The 20,848-nt window shown below is 44.5% G+C and overlaps 1 protein-coding gene across 1 annotated transcript; it reads right to left on the bottom strand.

The window, feature by feature from the left end:
• Positions 1 to 769: 769 nt before the first annotated feature.
• Positions 770 to 15,536, bottom strand: LOC119297968 (bisdemethoxycurcumin synthase-like). The gene is made up of 5 exons (XM_037575537.1): positions 15,359 to 15,536; positions 14,860 to 15,236; positions 14,406 to 14,808; positions 9,446 to 9,530; positions 770 to 848 (listed from the first exon to the last, which is right to left on the bottom strand). Exons 1-5 carry the CDS (start codon positions 15,534 to 15,536, stop codon positions 770 to 772), a joined length of 1,122 nt encoding a protein of 373 aa, XP_037431434.1.
• Positions 15,537 to 20,848: the final 5,312 nt, after the last annotated feature.

Here is a 20,848-nt window from a genome sequence, read left to right as displayed (position 1 = left end):
ACTATTCTTGTATGGAAGGTGTTTGTGTTTTTGTTCAAATTTCAAATTGCCACTTCTAGATAGATCATAAAATATTTATTTAAAATTACTGTTGTGTCATATGGATAGTTTGAACGAACTTGCGGCTGCAATGTGCAGCAGCGAACATGGAGACGTAAGGTGTGACTGTAGGGCCCATTGTACCATGTTCGCACTAGGGCCTCTGAGATGCTAGGGCCGGCCCTGATCTTCCTCACCATACTTGTCTCTTGGAAAATATGGACGATGATAGGAACTTACGCGTCTTTCGGCATAAGTGTGCCCCGTCGCCAATCTTGTTGAACATGATCTTTGACAAGGTGAAACTATGGGTCACCACGGGTCCTAAAAAACTAGGGCAAATTATATTACGCAAGTAATCGTCATGCTATGTTTTGAGGGACACTTGTAAAACTCTATTCTCTCCTTGATTAATAGACAAGGCAAAGCCACCGCTATAGAATAAAGATAAATGAAGGGAGGAACTCCAATATCGATTTACATAGTCATGTTAATTTGGCTCTTTCTTATACCACATGACATATATATGGTAAGCAATCCAAACAACTAAAAAAAAGTTGGCTCTTTCTTATTTCATTTTATTTTATTTTACTTTGAGGTGAAGTTGGCTGTTTCTTATAAGTCTACCCTTCATGTTTGGTGGCTGCTGCAGCAACCTAGCTCAGTCCAAGATCATCAAGTTACTACACAACCTCCAGAAACATATGATTCAGTTGCTCTTTAAGAATAGCTAATTTTCCTTGAGGCTGCCTGCGGCGTGCAGCACCATGGTCTCGATCGTGATCCCCGGACCGAACGCCATCATCACACTGTAGGGGAACATAGTAATTTCAAAAAATTTCCTACGCACACGCAAGATCATGGTGACGCATAGCAACGAGAGGGGAGAGTGTTGTCTATGTACCCTTGTAGACTGAAGCGGAAGCGTTGACGCAACGTAGAGGAAGTAGTCGTACGTCTTCCCGGTCCAACCGATCCAAGCACCGTTACTCCGGCACCTCCGAGTTCTTGGCACACGTTCAGCCCGATGGCGCTCCTGGGGCTCCGATCCAGCAAAGCTTCGGGGAGGAGTTTCGTCAGCACGACGGCGTGGTGACGATCTTGATGCTCAACTGTCGCAGGGCTTCGCCTAAGCACCGCTACAATATGACAGAGGTGTAATATCATGGAGGGGGGCACCGCACACGGCTAAGGAACGATCACGAAGATCAACTTGTGTGTCTATGGGGTGCCCCCTGCCCCCGTATATAAAGGAGTGGAGGAGGGGAGGGCCGGCCCTCTCTATGGCGCGCCCTAGGGGAGTCCTACTCCCACCGGGAGTAGGATTCCCCCTTTCCTAGTCCAACTAGGAGTCCTTCCATGTAGTAGGAGTAGGAGACAAGGAAGGGGAAGGGAGAAGGGAAGGAAGGAGGGGGCGCAGCCCCTCCCCCTAGTCCAATTCGCACTAGGCCTTGGGGGGGGCGGCCTGCCCTAGGCAGCCCCTCTCTCTTTCCCGTATGGCCCAATAAGGCCCAATACTTCTCCCCCCGTATTCCCGTAACTCCCCGGTACTCCGAAAAATACCCGAATCACTCGGAACCTTTCCGATGTCAGAATATAGTCGTCCAATATATCGATATTTACATCTCGACCATTTCGAGACTCCTCGTCATGTCCCCGATCTCATGCGGGACTCCGAACTCCTTCGGTACATCAAAACTCATAAACTCATAATATAACTGTCATCGAAACCTTAAGCGTGCGGACCCTATGGTTCGAGAACAATGTAGACATGAACGAGACACGTCTCCGGTCAATAACCAATAGCGGGACCTGGATGCCCATATTGGCTCCTACATATTCTATGAAGATCTTTATCGGTCAGACTGCATAACAACATACGTTGTTCCCTTTGTCATCGGTATGTTACTTGCCTGAGATTTGATCGTCGGTGTCCAATACCTAGTTCAATCTCGTTACCGGCAAGTCTCTTTACTCGTTCCGTAATACATCATCCGGCAACTAACTCATTAGTTGCAATGCTTGCAAGGCTTAAGTGATGTGCATTACCGAGAGGGCCCAGAGATACCTCTCCGACATTCGGAGTGACAAATCATAATCTCGAAATACGCCAACCCAACATGTACCTTTGGAGACACCTGTAGAGCTCCTTTATAATCACCCAGTTACGTTGTGACGTTTGGTAGCACACAAAGTGTTCCTCCGGCAAACGGGAGTTGCATAATCTCATAGTCATAGGAACATGTATAAGTCATGAAGAAAGCAATAGCAACATACTAAATGATCAGGTGCTAAGCTAATGGAATGGGTCATGTCAATCAGATCATTCAAGTAATGACGTGATCCCGTTAATCAAATAACAACTCTTTGTCCATGGTTAGGAAATATAACCATCTTTGATTAACGAGCTAGTCAAGTAGAGGCATACTAGTGACACTCTGTTTGTCTATGTATTCACACATGTATTATGTTTCCGGTTAATACAATTCTAGCATGAATAATAAACATTTATCATGATATAAGGAAATAAATAATAATTTTATTATTGCCTCTAGGGTATATTTCCTTCAGTCTCCCACTTGCACTAGAGTCAATAATCTAGATCACATCGCCATGTGATTTAACATCAATAGTTCACATCTTTATGTGATTGGTTCACATCTTCATGTGACTAACACCCAAAGGGTTTACTAGATTCAATAATCTAGTTCACATCGCTATGTGATTAAGACCCAAAAAGTGATCATGTTTTGCTTGTGAGAGAAGTTTAGTCAACGGGTCTGCCACATTCAGATCCGCATGTATTTTGCAAATTTCTATGTCAACAATGCTCTGCATGGAGCTACTCTAGCTAATTTCTCCCACTTTCAATATGTATCCAGATTGAGACTCAGAGTCATCTGGATCAGTGTCAAAACTTGCATCGACGTAACCATTTACGATGAACCTTTTGTCACCTCCATAATCGAGAAACATATCCTTATTCCAGTAAGGATAATTTTGACCGCTGTCCATTGATATACTCCTAGATCACTATTGTACTCCCTCTCTTAACACAATGTATGGTATACAATAGATCTGGTACATAGCATGGCATACTTTATAGAACCTATGACTGAGGCATAGGGAATGACTTTCATTCTCTTTCTATCTTCTGCCGTGGTCGGGCTTTGAGTCTTACTCAACTTCACACCTTGTAACACAGGCAAGAAACTTTTTCTTTGACTGTTCCATTTTGAACTACTTCAAAATCTTGTCAAGGTATGTACTCATTGAAAAAACTTATCAAGCGTCTTGATCTCTATAGATCTTGATACTCAATATGTAAGCAGCTTCACCGAGGTCTTTCTTTGAAAACTCATTTCAAACACTCCTTTATGCTTTGCAGAATAATTCTACATTATTTCCGATCAACAATATGTCATTCACATATACTTATCAGAAATGTTGTAGTGCTCCCACTCACTTTCTTGTAAATACAGGCTTCACCGCAAGTCTATATAAAACTATATGCTTTGATCAACTTATCAAAGCGTATATTCCAACTCCGAGATGCTTGCACCAGTCCATAAATGGATCGCTGGAGCTTGCATATCTTGTTAGCACTTTTAGGATTGACAAAACCATCTTGTTGCATCACATACAACTCTTCTTTAATAAATCCATTAAGGAATGCAGTTTTGTTTATTCATTTGCCAGATTTCATAAAATGCGGCAATTGCTAACATGATTCGGACAGACTTAAGCATAGATACGATTGAGAATCTCTCATCGTAGTCAACATCTTGAACTTGTCGAAAACCTTTTGCGACAATTCTAGCTTTGTAGATAGTAACACTACTATCCGTGTCCGTCTTCCTCTTGAAGATCCATTTATTATCAATGGCTTGCCGATCCTCGGGCAAGTCCACCAAAGTCCACACTTTGTTCTCATACATGGATCCTATCTCAGATTTCATGGCCTCAATCCATTTATCGGAATCTGGGCTCATCATCGCTTCCTCATAGTTCGTAGGTTCGTCATGGTCAAGTAACATGACCTTCAGAATAGGATTACCGTACCACTCTGGTGCGGATCTCACTCTGGTTTACCTACGAGATTCGGTAGTAACTTGATCTGAAGTTACATGATTATCATCATTAGCTTCCTCACTAATTGGTGTAGTAGTCACAGGAACAGATTTCTGTGATGAACTATTTTCCAATAAGGGAGAAGGTACAATTACCTTATCAAGTTTTCTACTTTCCTCCCACTCACTTCTTTTGAGAGAAACTCCTTCTCTAGAAAGGATCCATTCTTAGCAATGAATGTCTTGCCTTCGGATCTGTGATAGAAGGTGTACCCAACTGTCTCCTTTGGGTATCCTATGAAGACCTATTTCTCCGATTTGAGTTTGAGCTTATCGAGATGAAACTTTTTCACATAAGCATCGCAACTCCAAATTTTAAGAAATGACAGCTTAGATTTCTTGCCAAACCACAGTTCACACGGTGTCGTCTCAACGGATTTAGATGGTGCCCTATTTAACGTGAATGCAGCTGTCTCTAATGCATAACCCCAAAACGGTAGTGGTAGATCGGTAAGAGACATCATAGATCGCACTATATCTAATAAAGTACGGTTATGACGTTCGGACACACCATTACACTATGGTGTTCCAGGTGGCATGAGTAGTGAAACTATTTCACATTGTTTTAATTGAAGGCCAAACTCGTAACTCAAATATTTTACCTCTGCGATCATATCGTAGAAACTTCTATTTTCTTGTCACGATGATTTTCCACTTCACTCTGAAATTCTTTGAACTGTTCAAATGTTTCAGACTTATGTTTCATCAAGTAGATATCCCCATATCTGCTCAAATCATCTGTGAAGGTCAGAAAATAATGATACCTGCTGTAAGCCTTAATATTCATCGGACCACATACATCAGTATGTATGATTTCCAACAAATCTGTTGTTTGCTTCATTGTTCCGGAGAACGGCGTTTTAGTCATCTTGCCCATAAGGCATGGTTCGCAAGCATCAAGTGATTCATAATCAAGTGATTCCAAAAGCCCATCAGCATGGAGTTTCTTCATGCGCTTTACACCAATATGACTTAAACGGCAGTGCCACAAATAAGTTGCACTATCATTATTAACTTTGCATCTTTTGGTTTCAATATTATGAATATGTGTATCACTATGATCGAGATCCAACGAACTTGTTTCATTGGGTGTATGACCATCGAAGGTTTTATTCATGTAAACAGAACAACAATTATTCTTTGACTTTAATGAATAACCGTATTGCAATAAACATGATCAAATCATATTCATGCTCAACGCAAAAACCAAATAACACTTATTTAGGTTCAACACTAATCCCGAAAGTATAGGGGAGTGTGTGATGATGATTATATCAATCTTGGAACTACTTCCAACACACATCGTCACTTCACCCTTAACTAGTCTCTGTTTATTCTGCAACTCCTGTTTCGAGTTACTACTCTTAGCAACTGATCCAGTATCAAATACTGAGGGGTTGCTATAAACACTAGTAAAGTACACATGAATAACATGTATATCAAATATACTTTTGTTCACTTTGCCATCCTTCTTATCCGCCCAATACTTGGGGCAGTTCTGCTTCCAGTGACCAGTCCCTTTGCAGTAGAAGCACTTAGTCTCAGGCTTAGGACCAGACTTGGGCTTCTTCACTTGAGCAGCAACTTGCTTGTTGTTCTTCTTGAAGTTCCCCTTCTTCCCTTTGCCCTTTTCTTGAAACTAGTGGTCTTGTTAACCATCAACACTTGATGTTTTTCTTGATTTCTACCTTCATCGATTTCCGCATCACGAAGAGCTTGAGAATTGTCGTTATCCCTTGCATATTATAGTTCATCACGAAGTTCTACTAACTTGGTGATGGTGACTAGAGAATTATGTCAATCACTATTTTATCTGGAAGATTAACTCCCACTTGATTCAAGTGATTGTAGTACCCAGACAATCTGAGCACATGCTCACTGCTTGAGCTATTCTCCTCCATCTTTTAGCTATAGAACTTGTTGGAAACTTCATATTTCTCAACTCGGGTATTTGCTTGAAATATTAACTTCAACTCCTGGAACATCTCATATGGTCCATGACGTTCAAAACGTCTTTGAAGTCCCGATTCTAAGCCGTTAAGCATGGTGCACTAAACTATCAAGTAGTCATTATATTGAGCTAGCCAAACGTTCATAACGTCTGCATCTGCTCCTGCAATAGGTCTGTCACCTAGCGGTGCATCAAGGACATAATTCTTCTGTGCAGCAATGAGGATAAACCTCAGATCACGGATCCAATCCGCATCATTGCTACTAACATCTTTCAACACAATTTTTCTCTAGGAACATATCAAAATAAACATATGAAAGCAACAACGCAAGCTATTGATCTACAACATAGATATGCTAATGCTAGCAGGACTAAGTTCATGATAAATTAAAGTTCAATTAATCATATTACTTAAGAACTCCCACTTAGATAGACATCCCTCTAATCCTCTAAGTGATCACGTGATCCAAATCAACTAAACCATAACCGATCATCACGTGAAATGGAGTAGCTTTCAATGGTGAACATCACTATGTTGATCATATCTACTATATAATTCACGCTCGACCTTTCGGTCTCCGTGTTCCGAGGCCATATCTGTATATGCTTGGCTCGTCAAGTATAACCTGAGTATTCCGCGTGTGCAACTGTTTTGCACCCGTTGTATTTGAACTTAGAGCCTATCACACCCGATCATCACGTGGTGTCTCAGCACGAAGAACTTTCGCAACGGTGCATACTCAGGGAGAACACTTCTTGATAATTTAGAGAGAGATCATCTTATAATGCTACCGTCAATCAAAGCAAGATAAGATGCATAAAAGATAAACATCACATGCAATCAATATAAGTGATGTGATATGGACATCATCATCTTGTGCTTGTGATCTCCATCTCTGAAGCACCGTTGTGATTACCATCGTCACCGGCGCGACACCTTGATCTCCATCGTAGCATCGTTGTCGTCTCGCCAATCTTATGCTTCCACGACTATTGCTACCGCTTAGTGATAAAGTAAAGCATTATAGCGCGATTGCATTGCATACAATAAAGCGACAACCATATGGCTCCTGCCAGTTGCCGATAACTCGGTTACAAAACATGATCATCTCATACAATAAAATTTAGCATCATGTCTTGACCATATCACATCACAACATGCCCTGCAAAAACAAGTTAGACGTCCTCTACTTTGTTGTTGCAAGTTTTACGTGGCTGCTACGGGCTTAAGCAAGAACCAATCTTACCTACGCATCAAAACCACAACGATAGTTTGTCAAGTTGGTGTAGTTTTAACCTTCGCAAGGACCGGGCGTAGCCACACTCGGTTTAACTAAAGTTGGAGAAAGTGACACCCGCCAGCCACCTGTGTGCAAAGCACGGCGGTAGAACCAGTCTCGCGTAAGCGTACGCATAATGTCGGTCCGGGCCGCTTCATCCAACAATACCGCCGAACCAAAGTATGACATGCTGGTAAGCAGTATGACTTATATCGCCCACAACTCACTTGTGTTCTACTCGTGCATATAACATCAAACCATAAAACCTAGGCTCGGATGCCACTGTAGGGGAACGTAGTAATTTCAAAAAAATTCCTACGCACACGCAAGATCATGGTGATGCATAGCAACGAGAGGGGAGAGTGTTGTCTACGTACCCTTGTAGACCGAAGCGGAAGCATTGACGCAACGTAGAGGAAGTAGTCATACGTCTTCCCGGTCCAACCGATCCAAGCACCGTTACTCCGGCACCTCCAAGTTCTTGGCACACGTTCAGCTCGATGACGCTCCCCGGGCTCCGATCCAGCAAAGCTTCGGGGAGGAGTTCCGTCAGCACGACGGTGTGGTGATGATCTTGATGTTCAACTGTCGCAGGGCTTCGCCTAAGCACCGCTACAATATGACTGAGGTGTAATATCGTGGAGGGGGGCACCGCACACGGCTAAGGAACGATCACGAAGATCAACTTGTGTGTCTATGGGGTGCCCCCTGCCCCCGTATATAAAGGAGTGGAGGAGGGGAGGGCCGGCCCTCTCTATGGCGCGCCCTAGGGGAGTCCTACTCCCACCGGGAGTAGGATTCCCCCTTTCCTAGTCCAACTAGGAGTCCTTCCATGTAGTAGGAGTAGGAGACAAGGAAGGGGAAGGGAGAAGGGAAGGAAGGAGGGGGCGCAGCCCCTCCCCCTAGTCCAATTCGGACTAGGCATTGGGGGGCGCGCGGCCTGCCCTAGGCAGCCCCTCTCTCTTTCCCGTATGGCCCAATAAGGCCCAATACTTCTCCCCCCGTATTCCCGTAACTCCCCGGTACTCCGAAAAATACCCGAATCACTCGGAACCTTTCTGATGTCCGAATATAGTCGTCCAATATATCGATCTTTACGTCTCGACCATTTCGAGACTCCCGTCATGTCCCCGATCTCATCCGGGACTCCGAACTCCTTCGGCACATCAAAACTCATAAACTCATAATATAACTGTCATCGAAACCTTAAGCGTGCGGACCCTACGGTTCGAGAACAATGTAGACATGACCGAGACACGTCTCCGGTCAATAACCAATAGCGGGACCTGGATGCCCATATTGGCTCCTACATATTCTACGAAGATCTTTATCGGTCAGACCGCATAACAACATATGTTGTTCCCTTTGTCATCGGTATGTTACTTGCCTGAGATTCGATCGTCGGTATCCAATACCTAGTTCAATCTCGTTACCGGCAAGTCTCTTTACTCGTTCCGTAATACATCATCCCGCAACTAACTCATTAGTTGCAATGCTTGCAAGGCTTAAGTGGTGTGCATTACCGAGAGGGCCCAGAGATACCTCTTCGACATTCGGAGTGACAAATCCTAATCTCGAAATACGCCAACCCAACATATACCTTTGGAGACACCTGTAGAGCTCCTTTATAATCACCCAGTTACGTTGTGATGTTTGGTAGCACACAAAGTGTTCCTCCGGCAAACGGGAGTTGCATAATCTCATAGTCATAGGAACATGTATAAGTCATGAAGAAAGCAATAGCAACATACTAAACGATCGGGTGCTAAGCTAATGGAATGGGTCATGTCAATCAGATCATTCAACTAATGACGTGATCCCGTTAATCAAATAACAACTCTTTGTCCATGGTTAGGAAACATAACCATCTTTGATTAACGAGCTAGTCAAGTAGAGGCATACTAGTGACACTCTGTTTGTCTATGTATTCACACATGTATTATGTTTCCGGTTAATACAATTCTAGCATGAATAATAAACATTTATCATGATATAAGGAAATAAATAATAACTTTATTATTGCCTCTAGGGCATATTTCCTTCACACACCCCACTCGGCCACCTCTTCTCCCCTTGCCCTACGCCGGCGCAGCTCATTGAGCACGAAGATCACCGTCGCGCCACTCATGTCACTACAACACGGTAGCAATTAGGAGGCATTTTAAAATGCCTTTAAAGACCCAAAAGGTGCCTTAAAAGACATAAGAAGGTATTTTAGAAAAGCGCTAGAGATAATCCTGAAGGGAAAGGGCTTTAAAGGCACTTTCGGAGAATGCCTCCGATGCTCAGACCATTCAGGGCGTTTTAGAAGAATGCCTCTGATATTCTTTGAGGGTGTTTTCAAATACGCCTGTGAAACTCCACATGTATATACATATATATAAATAATCCCCAGACCGAACGCCATCATCACACCCCACTCGGCCACCTCTTCTCCCCTTGCCCTACGCCGGCACAGCTTATTGAGCACGAAGATCACCGTCGCGCCACTCATGTCACTACAACACGGTAGCAATTAGGAGGTATTTTAAAATGCCTTTAAAGACCCAAAAGGCGCCTTGAAAGACATTGGAAGGTATTTTAGGAAAGTGCTAGAGATAATCCTGAAGGGAAAGGGCTTTAAAGGCACTTTCGGAGAATGCCTCCGATGCTCAGACCATTCAGGGCGTTTTAGAAGAATGCCTCTGATATTCTTTGAGGGTGTTTTCAAATACGCCTGTGAAACTGCACATGTATATACATATATATAAATAATCCCCGGACCGAACGCCATCATCATACCCCACTCGGCCACCTCTTCTCCCCTTGCCCTACGCCGGCGCAGCTCATTGAGCACGAAGATCACCGTCGCGTCACTCATGTCACTACAACACGGTAGCAATTAGGAGGCATTTTAAAATGCCTTTAAAGACCCAAAAGGTGCCTTAAAAGACATAAGAAGGTATTTTAGAAAAGCGCTAGAGATAATCCTGAAGGGAAAGGGCTTTAGAGGCACTTTCGGAAAATGCCTCCGATGCTCAAACCATTCAGGGCGTTTTAGAAGAATGCCTCTGATATTCTTTGAGGGTGTTTTCAAATACGCCTTATACATAATAAAAGGAACAACGGTGAAGGCCCCCCCGCCCTGTATGTCTGCTGCAGACTACTCTACTTTGCTGGGCGTACATCATATCACGTCTGTCAGTATTGAACAGCAGATGAGGCGCTCGGCTCAAATCATCCCCGTCCGCACAGCTCAACGAAGGTATGGTCATCACGTACAGTCAAACTGAATCAAACTGAATCAAATGCACAGGTTCATTTCCTGTTAGATTAGAGAATCTTTATGAGAAGATGCGCGGCTCACCTTATAAACCGGCAAGATTTTAGCTCGGGGGGTGGTATGGGACTAATAAACTGCTACGTTGTTTGCGAGCAAGGAGTAGCTCACAAGAAAAAGCAGCACGACTCACGACTCGAACCTGCAACCTCTCGGGAAAAAGATTACCACGCCAACCAACCAACCACTCAGTTCTCTGTTTATCTTTGAGAAGCTTTACATATAATGTCTCCATCTGGACAGGTGGCTCACCCGAAGGTCATATAGATAGATATTCGATACATTAGGGGCTCATTTGAAAATCTGACCGAGCTTTCGAGGCGTTTTCCTCCGGAATGCCTTCAAAAGTGCGTGCTGGCAACTTTCAAAACGCCCCCTATACTCTGATCTATTACGGCATTTCTGAAAACGCCTCTCATTCTGTACTGGCATTTCGCGAAACGCTCCATATATTACTGCACTTTTTCAGAATGCCACTAATTAAGCATGTTTTGAGGCATTTTTTCAGAATGCCTGCTAACGAGGGGCCTTTGAAGGCGTTTTGGACAGAACACCTTTAAAGAGAGGTAATCCAAGGCACTTTTTTACGGAATCAATAAGTCCCGAACGTGCCGTTTTTTAGCATCTCGCCCCGAACGCCCTTCTGACCGTTAGATGGCAACACAGATCTTAAAGCATGTCAGGCCAGACACGTCATTTCCTTTTTCGTTCGGAAAAGCAGGCGCCGCCCCCGAACGTTTCCATCCCCCACCCAAGTGCGCACTACCTTATCCACTCCTCTCGCCTCGCAGTCCACACCCAAGCAAAACTTCTCGGCGGGGCACGGAGGAGGCGGCCATGCACCGGCGACGAGGTGGGCCGACTGAGATATCGATCAGATAGGGAGGGGGTGCCGCTCGGCGTGAGACTCCTCGTCGGCGCCGAGGCGCAGCCAGCGCCATCCCTCCAAGTTTGGCTGGGGACGCTGCGGCCTTCCTCGCTTGCCGGTTCGCCTGCTCGGGACTCTGTCCTAGCTGGAGTTGCGGCGAAGACGAGGCCAGTGTCTGCGCGGAGGAGCGCCACCGGACCATCCATGGGACGACGCACGGCGGAGATGGGGCGGGCTGCTCTGTCCTTGCCGGAGATCGTTGCGAGACGGAGACGAGGCAGGCGGCGGCGCCGAGGAGCTCCAGCGGTCCCAACATCGGACCACCCCAGGCATTTGTGCTCCCCGACATGGTCACGAACGCGAGCTGCCCCGCTCCCGCCGGGGTGCTTGGAGATCAGCGCCGGTGTCCTAGCCAGAGCTTTGCTTGGTAATGCCCAGCCCCAGAATTGTTCCATTTCTATGATTTTTTCTGTTCTAGCGATGCATACATCACAAGTGAATCGGCTGGGCAGAGGTGAACTAGGCCATTTTGTTTTGAATGTGTCAACTGAAACCAATAGAACAAGTGCTTCTAGGAGTTATTGATTCCGTAGAACAACTTTTTCTGTGTTTTTTCGTTACCACTCTTCCAGGACGGAATGTCATTTTGTATGTCCATAGATTTTGTTGTAGTGGTGATAGGCTATGAGTTTTTGAGAAGAAAATAAATGATTCGCAGCTAGATTTGATCGGCTATGTGCGCTGAATTTCTGTAGTGGGGAAAGGTACTTTTAGAGTTTGTGGTCATCTTCGTTGAACAACTTCATAGATAGTTAAACTGAAAAGGAATATGGAGTAATCAAAGCTTGCTTTTCGTTTAGAGAGAACGTTTTCAGGACTAAACATGTACTGTACTATACATTTTTTCTTAAATTTGTTGTCTCACTGTATATTTTTTCTTAAATTTTTCTGGAAGATGGCAAATATAGTTATCGAATCATGGCAAATTTAGTTCTCGGATCATGTAAAATTCATTGCTTTCTTGACATGGCAACTTTCGATATTTGGATCATGGCGCAATTTTACTCTACCATGGCAACTAATCTTATCTTCTTGCCATGTAAGCATAAAAAAATTAGTTAAATTGATGATGGAAAATTTAGTTTACGCATCATAGCAAATTTGCTTCCTTGAAGATGGCAAATTTAGTTATCGAATCATGGCAATTTTATTTCTCGGATCATGGTAAATTCATTTCTTTCTTGCCATGGCAACTTTTGATTGTTTTAAATTGTCGCAGTAATTCCTTAAATTGTCCAAAACAACACAAAAAGGAAAATATTGCCATGGCAAGTTTTACTAATTATTATCATTAACATGGCGAATTTACCTACATCCCCCATGGAAATTTTTAATATTTTATTGCCATGGCAAGTTTTACTATCTATTTGCCATGGCAAATTTACCTTTTATTAACATGGCAAATTTACCAAAGTCCCCATGGCAATATTTAGTTTTTATTGTCATGGCAAGTTTTACTGTTTATTTTGAGTTTTTATTAACATAGTAAATTTACCTAAATCCTCATGGTAATATTGAACTTTTATTGCCATGGCAAGTTTTGCTATTTATTTGCCATGGCTAATATACCTTCATTAATATAGTAAATTTACCTAAATCCTCATGGCAATATTTAAATTTTATTGCCATGTCAAGTTTTACTTTTTTTTATTTGTCGATGGTAAATTGACCCTTATTAACATGACAATTCTACCTAAATCCCCATGGCAATATTTAACTTTTATTCTCATGGCTAGTTTTACTTTCTATTTTAATTTACCTTTATTAACATGGAAAAATTAGCCTTTTGTTCCACGACAATTTTTATGTGACATACATGACAAATTTACCTTTTTTTTCACTCATGACACATTTAGTTCTCTGGAGCATGGCAAGTTTGACTTTTAGTTTTGCAATGGCAAAAATACTTTACATCCATGGCAAATTTTGCCTCTTCCACCGTTCATGGCAATTTTTTCTTCTATTGACTATGGTACATTTACTTTACAAAACATGGCAATTACTACTAAACAAAAGATTGTGCATTTTTTTTCTGCGCCACATGATGGCAATTTTTCATCCACATTTTTTGCCTCTTTAATTATATAGTAAAAATAGCATACAATTTTTTTAATCCACATTTCTTGCCATCATGGTAGAGATGCAACATTGCCATGAATTTTTTTCTCTTTTGCCATTTGCACATAAAGATCTCTTTTTCACCATGGCAAATTTTGCTTATAAAGATTATGGCAAATTTTTTGGCTTCAACCCATAGTGATTTTTTTAGTAGCATCTTGTTCCTTATTTTCTATCTATGACGACAAAATTATTTTTAGACCATTTCAATTTTTTTAGAGTATGGCAAATCTGACCTCTATTATTCACACCCAAAAGTGGGCTTTCTTAGTTTTGGGGTAAACTGGGTTTTATTTTCCTTTTATTTCAACGCAAAAAAAAAGCCTAAAGTGATAGTGTTCGGGCTGAGCACACACATGTTCGATCAATCAACCCCCCGTGACGAACGACTCGTTCGGTGGGGGTCGGGAGATATCGGGGTCCTTTTTGTTTGGGCCAGGAAGCTATTGGGCCTGTCTGGCAGGCGTTCGGGCTGAGGGGTTGTTCGCACCGAACGAAATCGTTCGATCCATCGATACTCCCCTGCCGAACGTATCGTTCGGACTGTGCCTCCCCAGACCGAACGTTCGGCTGTTATCGGTGTCCCTTTTTTAATGCCTTTTAGAAAATGCCTCTGTTTCTCAACGGTGTTGTAGTGTGTTCCCGTACTCTCTCAGCACCCGTCGGCTTGCCGCCAGCTCCTCGACGCCCAGCCCGAGCAGTTGCTCAACGTGGTCCAAAATCGCACGGCCACCAGGGTGGATCGCCCAGAAGAGATCGTTCCACTCAGCACTGATCCCAATGGACTCGAACGCGTCGATCATACAGCGCTCGATGTTGCTCTTCAGCAGCTTCGGCACCCGGATGGAGACGTGGAAGTCGAGGCCGCCTTTCATGAGCCGCATGGTGATCTCGTCCTCGGTCTCCGGTATCGTCGTCTGCGTGGCGAAAACCATCTCGAACAGCGGGCGCTCGATGCAGTCGACGGGGTCGGCGCCGACGATGACCGCGCCCGCGCCGTCGCCGAATATGCCGTGGCCGAGGATGGTGTCGAGGCGACCTTCCTGGGGCCCGTAGAACGCGATGAGGGTGAGCTCGGAGCAGGCCACGAGGACGCGCGCGCCGCGGTTGTTCTCGGCGAGCTCCTTGGCGAGCTGCAGCGCCCTGCCGCCACCGGAGCAGCCGTTGAGGCTGAGGATGGTGCGGGACACGGTGGGGCGGAGGCCGAGCAGCGACGCCAGGCGGAGGTCGGCGCTGGGGGCCTTCCGGCCGGAGTAGGTGCTGAAGACGAGGTGCGTGACGTCGGCGGCCGGGCGTCCCCACTCGGCGATGGCCTTGGCCGCCGCGGACGCGGCGAGCTCGGGCACCGCGGCCGACGCCATGTCTATCCGCGCGTCGAGGGTCCGCAGCGCGCGGTCGGTGAAGTCCGGGTGCGCGCCGAGGAGCTCCTCGTCGAGGTGCGCGTAGCGCCTCTCGATGCCCGATTTCTTACCTGGACAGGAGAACATTTTAGATTAGCAGTTAGCTCACCGCAAAGATGCATGCATGCATTTGGAAACGTACGCCCGTACGTGTAGGAGCTAGGTTTACGTTGCAGGGCATGCATGGGCTTACAGATTCTCTTGAGCTTGTCCTTGAGGTCGGCATGGTGCTCGCTGTTGGTGACGCGGAAGTAGTAGTCGGTGTAGTCGTCCTGGAGCATGGAGCTCGCCGGGTTCGCCGTGCCGATGGCGAGCACGGCCGCCGGGCCGTCCGCGCGCTGCACGCGACGGATCTGCTGGACGGTTGCCATGGACGTAGTACGTATGTCGATCGCTGCGCGCCTCGGACTACGTGGTTTGCTAGCTTTTATTTTTTTCAAGATCACGTGGCTAGCAGCTTTGTAGACTTGCTTATTGCTTTTTGAAGGATCACAGGTCTTATATATACCAAGAGGACTGCCATGTAATAAGTACTATCACTTATCGGTCTTCTTTATAATTTGTGATAAATATTGATCAAAGATGTAACTAACAAAATGTTAGTAGTGCATGTTAAAAAAAATTATATCGTTGGATTCGTATCTAAACATAGTTTTCAATGATGTAATTTTTTATAACATATATGAACATTTTGTTAGTTAAATTTATGAACAAATTTGGCACAGAATATAACAAGGAACAGTAAACCAGAACGTGAAGTCAAAATAGCGTGAATAGCGACCTATAATAGCAAATAAATTTTGTCTTTTTTGCTATGAAGTCAACGTTGGTTCTTTTTTGATGAAAATTTATATACTAATGCGCAAGTAAGTCAAGTTTAATCTAAAAATACTTTTGAACTATTTTAACTTTTTGTTTAATTATTTTAAAAAATACCTCATATAGGGTGTATATACGTGCAAGAGCCGAAGGGTATTTCCCCTCAACTGCACGGAAGACGGAACATCCCGATACTTTGTGTGCCCGAGTTCTGAAGGGCAAGTACTACCCACACACTGATTTCTTACAAGCTACAGCGCCTGCTCGTGCTTCGTCGACGTGGAAGGCGATCGTGGCTGGCAGGAAAGCCTTGGATATTGGTCTGATTCATAGAGTTGGCGACGGCTCGTCAATTTCCACATGGAATGATCAATGGATTCCAAATACAGCGACCCTGAAACCTGCTGGCCGGTTGGGTACTGCAGCTCTACCACGGGTTTCTGACTTGATCGATGAATACACAGGTAATTGAAACGTGGAGTTAGTCTGTCAAAATTTTCTTCACCATGATGCCGAAGCTATTTTGAATATTCCGCTGAATCCAGCCGGTGGTGAGGATACTTTGGTGTGGGCATTTGAAAAGTCAGGACAATATACTGTTAAATCAGCGTATCGCTCTCTCGTGACTCGCAACGAGTTTAGCTCTCTAGAGGAAGGGACGATTACAGAAACCTCACCAGCTAACAAACAGTTATGGACTGCACTATGGAAACTACATGTGATACCCAAGATTCGAGTGTTCTGGTGGCGAGTGCTACGTGGTATTCTCCCGGACTGCATGACCTTGAAGTATCGACATATAAAACCTATTGGCCGGTGCGACGTTTGCAAGGCCATGGATGAGACACTTATGCATGCTCTGATCTCTTGTACACATGCAAAAAAAAAATATGGATTGCAGCCAAGGATCGTTTTGATATTCATATGCCGAGGCTACATCCAGACACGTGGGCGCGTGACATTCTGTTGGATCAGATGTTCTCCGACGACGCCAGATGTAAGATCATAACCACCATGCACTCTATTTGGTCTTCTCGCAATAGATGGACTCATGATCAGGAGGGTTATGAACCAATGATGGCAATCAAACGGGTTCATGAGAATCTCTCTCTCCTAGAGATTCCAGGGCACCGGATAGCTTCAACTTCCGGTCTGCTTTGGAGACCTCCTGAGGCAGGATGGATCAAGATAAACACTGACGATTCAGTGTTTGATGATGCACCTGCGGATGGAGCAGGAGGAGTAGCACGATCTCACCTAGCTTTCTTGGGAGCTTGGTGTAAGCCATTGCCGGGTGTCTCGGACCCTTTCATTTCGGAGTTGTTGGCTCTACGGAAGGGGTAATCTTTGCCCATCTACGAGGATACTCACATGTGGTAATGGAGATTGACTGCTTGGAGCTAGTCAATCAATGGAACTCGCGCGGCAATTCTCTGTCAATTGCGGCGCCTGTCTTTAGAGAATTAGAGGGCATTGTGCCTTATTTTGTTTCATTCTCGGTTCATCATGTTGGTAGGGAACTTAATGTACCGACCCATCTATGTGCACAGCGTGCTTGTACATTCGATGGTACGGATAGCTGGCTAGATACTAGTCCGGATTTCCTTCTCAGTTGCCTACGGGCAGATTGTAACCGTCTAATAAAGTCCTGATCTCGATGAAAAAAAACTGCACGGTCAAGCTAGAACGCAGATGCACTAGCCCCGTTTTCGGGAAAAAAATTCTGTGCGTACGGGTTGTAAACTCCTCTCTGTGCGTACCCAGTGTGAGACCCAGTGTGAGATCACGCCACTTGGTCCACCTCGCCATCCGACGATCCTCTCCTCAGATGCTCGTTCCGTTCGTTCGCTCGGCTCGGTAGCCCAGCGTTCGGCTCCAAAACTAGTCAATCCCGGCTCCCGTGAGTTACGCAGTGATTGATTCTGAAATCTGAACAGATACGCATGAGGATTGCTGCTTCTGCTTCTTCGGTGCAGCGGGGATTTGATCGTGGATTTCTGATGGCTGAGCGACCGGAACAATGTCATCTGCACGATGGGACTAGCGGCCCAGCTCGCCGGCTCGGCGCTCAGTGTAGCGGACGAAACCGTAGTCATCTCCGTCGCGCACCGAACACGTCCTCTCATCCCATGAACGGATCGAAACGGCAGCCGCGGGTCGGGCTGCCGCAGGTCTGAAACGACACTACTGTGGAGAAGGTTGGGAGTGGCCATGGCGGAATCTGACACCGTGGCCTCCAAGGATGACCATGGTGGTTCTTCTTCCGGCAATTTGGCGTATCCATCAACTGTAACAAATTATGTGACGGAGTAGAAAGTTGTTGTAGCTATTCAGAGGCAAAACTGTTAAATGTTTTAAATTTTTGCGAGTGTTGCAATATAAGTATTTTCAAATTGCTTGTGCTAAAAGGTTCTCAGATTTCAAAGTAAAAAAGTAGCCAGATTTCATATGAAGTTTAGGCCTAGACAAAAAGAGATAGCATCTTTGCTATAGATGGATAGCAAATCTGAGAAACAAGAGAAAAAATCAGAAATTTTTAACTACAGATTTATGAAGACATCTAGATAACACATGCAGATTTTCTGGAAGAGGTCAGATGGATATTTCATTAGCTTTCATCCATTAAAATTCTGTTATTTGCATAAATTGGTCCTCGCAATCTCAGGGTACTCATTATACCAGCAGGAAGCTACATCATGTCTGGTTGATTTTTCCAAAACATTAGCTGCTTCCTTACAAGACATATTTACATGACGAAATATACAGAACAAATTTCACGGTTATACATATGATATCATCAATTATGAAGCTAACTACTATGGGAGGTGTCTTGCTCTGCGCCCTTCATCTTGTTGATCAATGTCAAGCAATCTGATGCAATTTCCATTTTCTGAAAACATGCTTCTGCTGCAAAGTTGAGAGCATGTCTTATAGCTAAAGCTTCAGCTTGTTCTAGATGTTAACACTTGATCAACAAAGCCCCTTCTGGCTGCTTGTACAGATCCCAAGTTATCTTACATTATCAAACCATAGCCCACGCGCCGTGAATTAGAGAAAATCACAACATCAACATTCATTAGCGTGAAATCAACTGACAGAAAGAGACCATTTTTGAATTATTCCCTGCTTCTCGCGCCTTGTGGATGTAGTCGAACAAGAAGCAATCAGGAAACATTCCATCATCTCCAATGGTTTCCTGTCAGTCTCGTTTTTTCCTATGCTGAAGTGGTTCCTACTTCCTTCTGCAAAGAATGAATTAGCAAGTTTGTTCAGTTTAGACAGTGAAGTATATATATGTATTATCCATGCCATCGCAGCTTGACTGGGATAAACATGGAGGAGACATTGTACACGGTGAGACCAACGATTGTTCTGCTGACATCAACGGTTCCTGGCAGCTAAGATACTGAACAGTGATTAATTAACTGTTAATGCTGACCACTTCCACTAGAACAAAATAGATTGACACGAGAAACAAAAAGAAATCAACATGAAAGAATATGAGCAGCGGCGAGCAGAAGAAAGGGGGGATTGGAGACGTACCTGCGTCGTTTGGCTGCCGGCCGCACTCCCTCTATCCCGTGTCAGAAACTCAGAATAAGGGCAGGCGGCGGACGAAGGAGATGACAGCGAAAGCGGACGATCAGCCAGTGAAGAACGACGGAGAAGACTGCAGCGGCGGCGGCGGCGACTGCGGCAAGGGATGCGACGGCGACTCTGGTCTAGATTGATTAGGGATCATGCGGCCGGTCCTGCGTCCAGTCCCCGAGCCGAAGTTTCAGAGGTTGCGGCTTGTTTCCTGAAGCCGATAGGAGTTGCTTGAGCCAAGGAAGCCAGCGCACGGGAGCGGATCGTCGGATGGCGAGGTGGACCACGTGGCGTGATCTCACGCTGGGTACCCACGGAGAGGAGTTTACAACCCGTACACACAGAATTTTTTTCCCGTTTTCGTGGGAGTTGTGAGCCCCTGTTGTGCACAACGACGACTATTTTGGGTGGCCTCAATTTCTTCAATTGGCCTTACCTTATTTGATCGCGCTAATAGAGACCTGGACGTCGCCACGAAACCAGGTCGTGTGTGACCGCAAACATCTTTTGATGCGGTTAGCACCAGATGTCATGTCACGGTCGTTGAACTTCTAATGCAGAACCTTTTCCAAACGGGAATGTTATCTGGCTGACGTCGGCTTTAGTAATCTCTGTAGTCTGCCGTTGGATGGCCGCACGGATCTTGAAGCAGGGGAGAGGAGACACACCATCTCTGAAACTTGTTCGCTAGAAATAAAAGCGGCGAACGCTCTCCCATCCAAACAAACCTGCCCACCGCACCGCACTGGCTAGCACCTCAGCCTCCACCCGGGACACCTAGGGTTGAATTGATTTGAATCCCGGTTTCTCTTTTTTATTTGATGGCAAAAATAATGCCAATGTTGTTTTACATGCTTGGTAAATTCACAAAAAAATATATATACATGCAATACTTTGCACTGGGACAAATGCTCATCTCCGCAATTGTTTTGATTTATTTTATAAATTTTTAGAAACCAAATTATATGCCAATTTTATTTTCATCCATCATTCCAAATTTGCCATGTTTCTATGGCAGATATATTTACACATGATGGCAAAAAATCAACCATTGCAATTTTAATAATTATACCATGATAGCTCTGTTGTAGGCACCATGTCAATTTGATTGTATACACCATGGTAGATTTTTGTACGTAGCATGTCAATTTCATTATTTAGACCATGGCAATTTTTTCAGTTAGACCATGACAATTTTATTAAATAGACCATGGTAGTTGTATTATAGATACCATGGTAATTTAAAATTTTAGACTATGGCGTTCTTATTATGTAG

This window comes from Triticum dicoccoides, chromosome 5A (genome assembly GCF_002162155.2).
Source record: "Triticum dicoccoides isolate Atlit2015 ecotype Zavitan chromosome 5A, WEW_v2.0, whole genome shotgun sequence".
Taxonomy (NCBI): domain Eukaryota; kingdom Viridiplantae; phylum Streptophyta; class Magnoliopsida; order Poales; family Poaceae; genus Triticum; species Triticum dicoccoides.
Note: the sequence above shows the minus strand (reverse complement) of the source record. Positions and strands in the feature narration are given on the sequence as shown.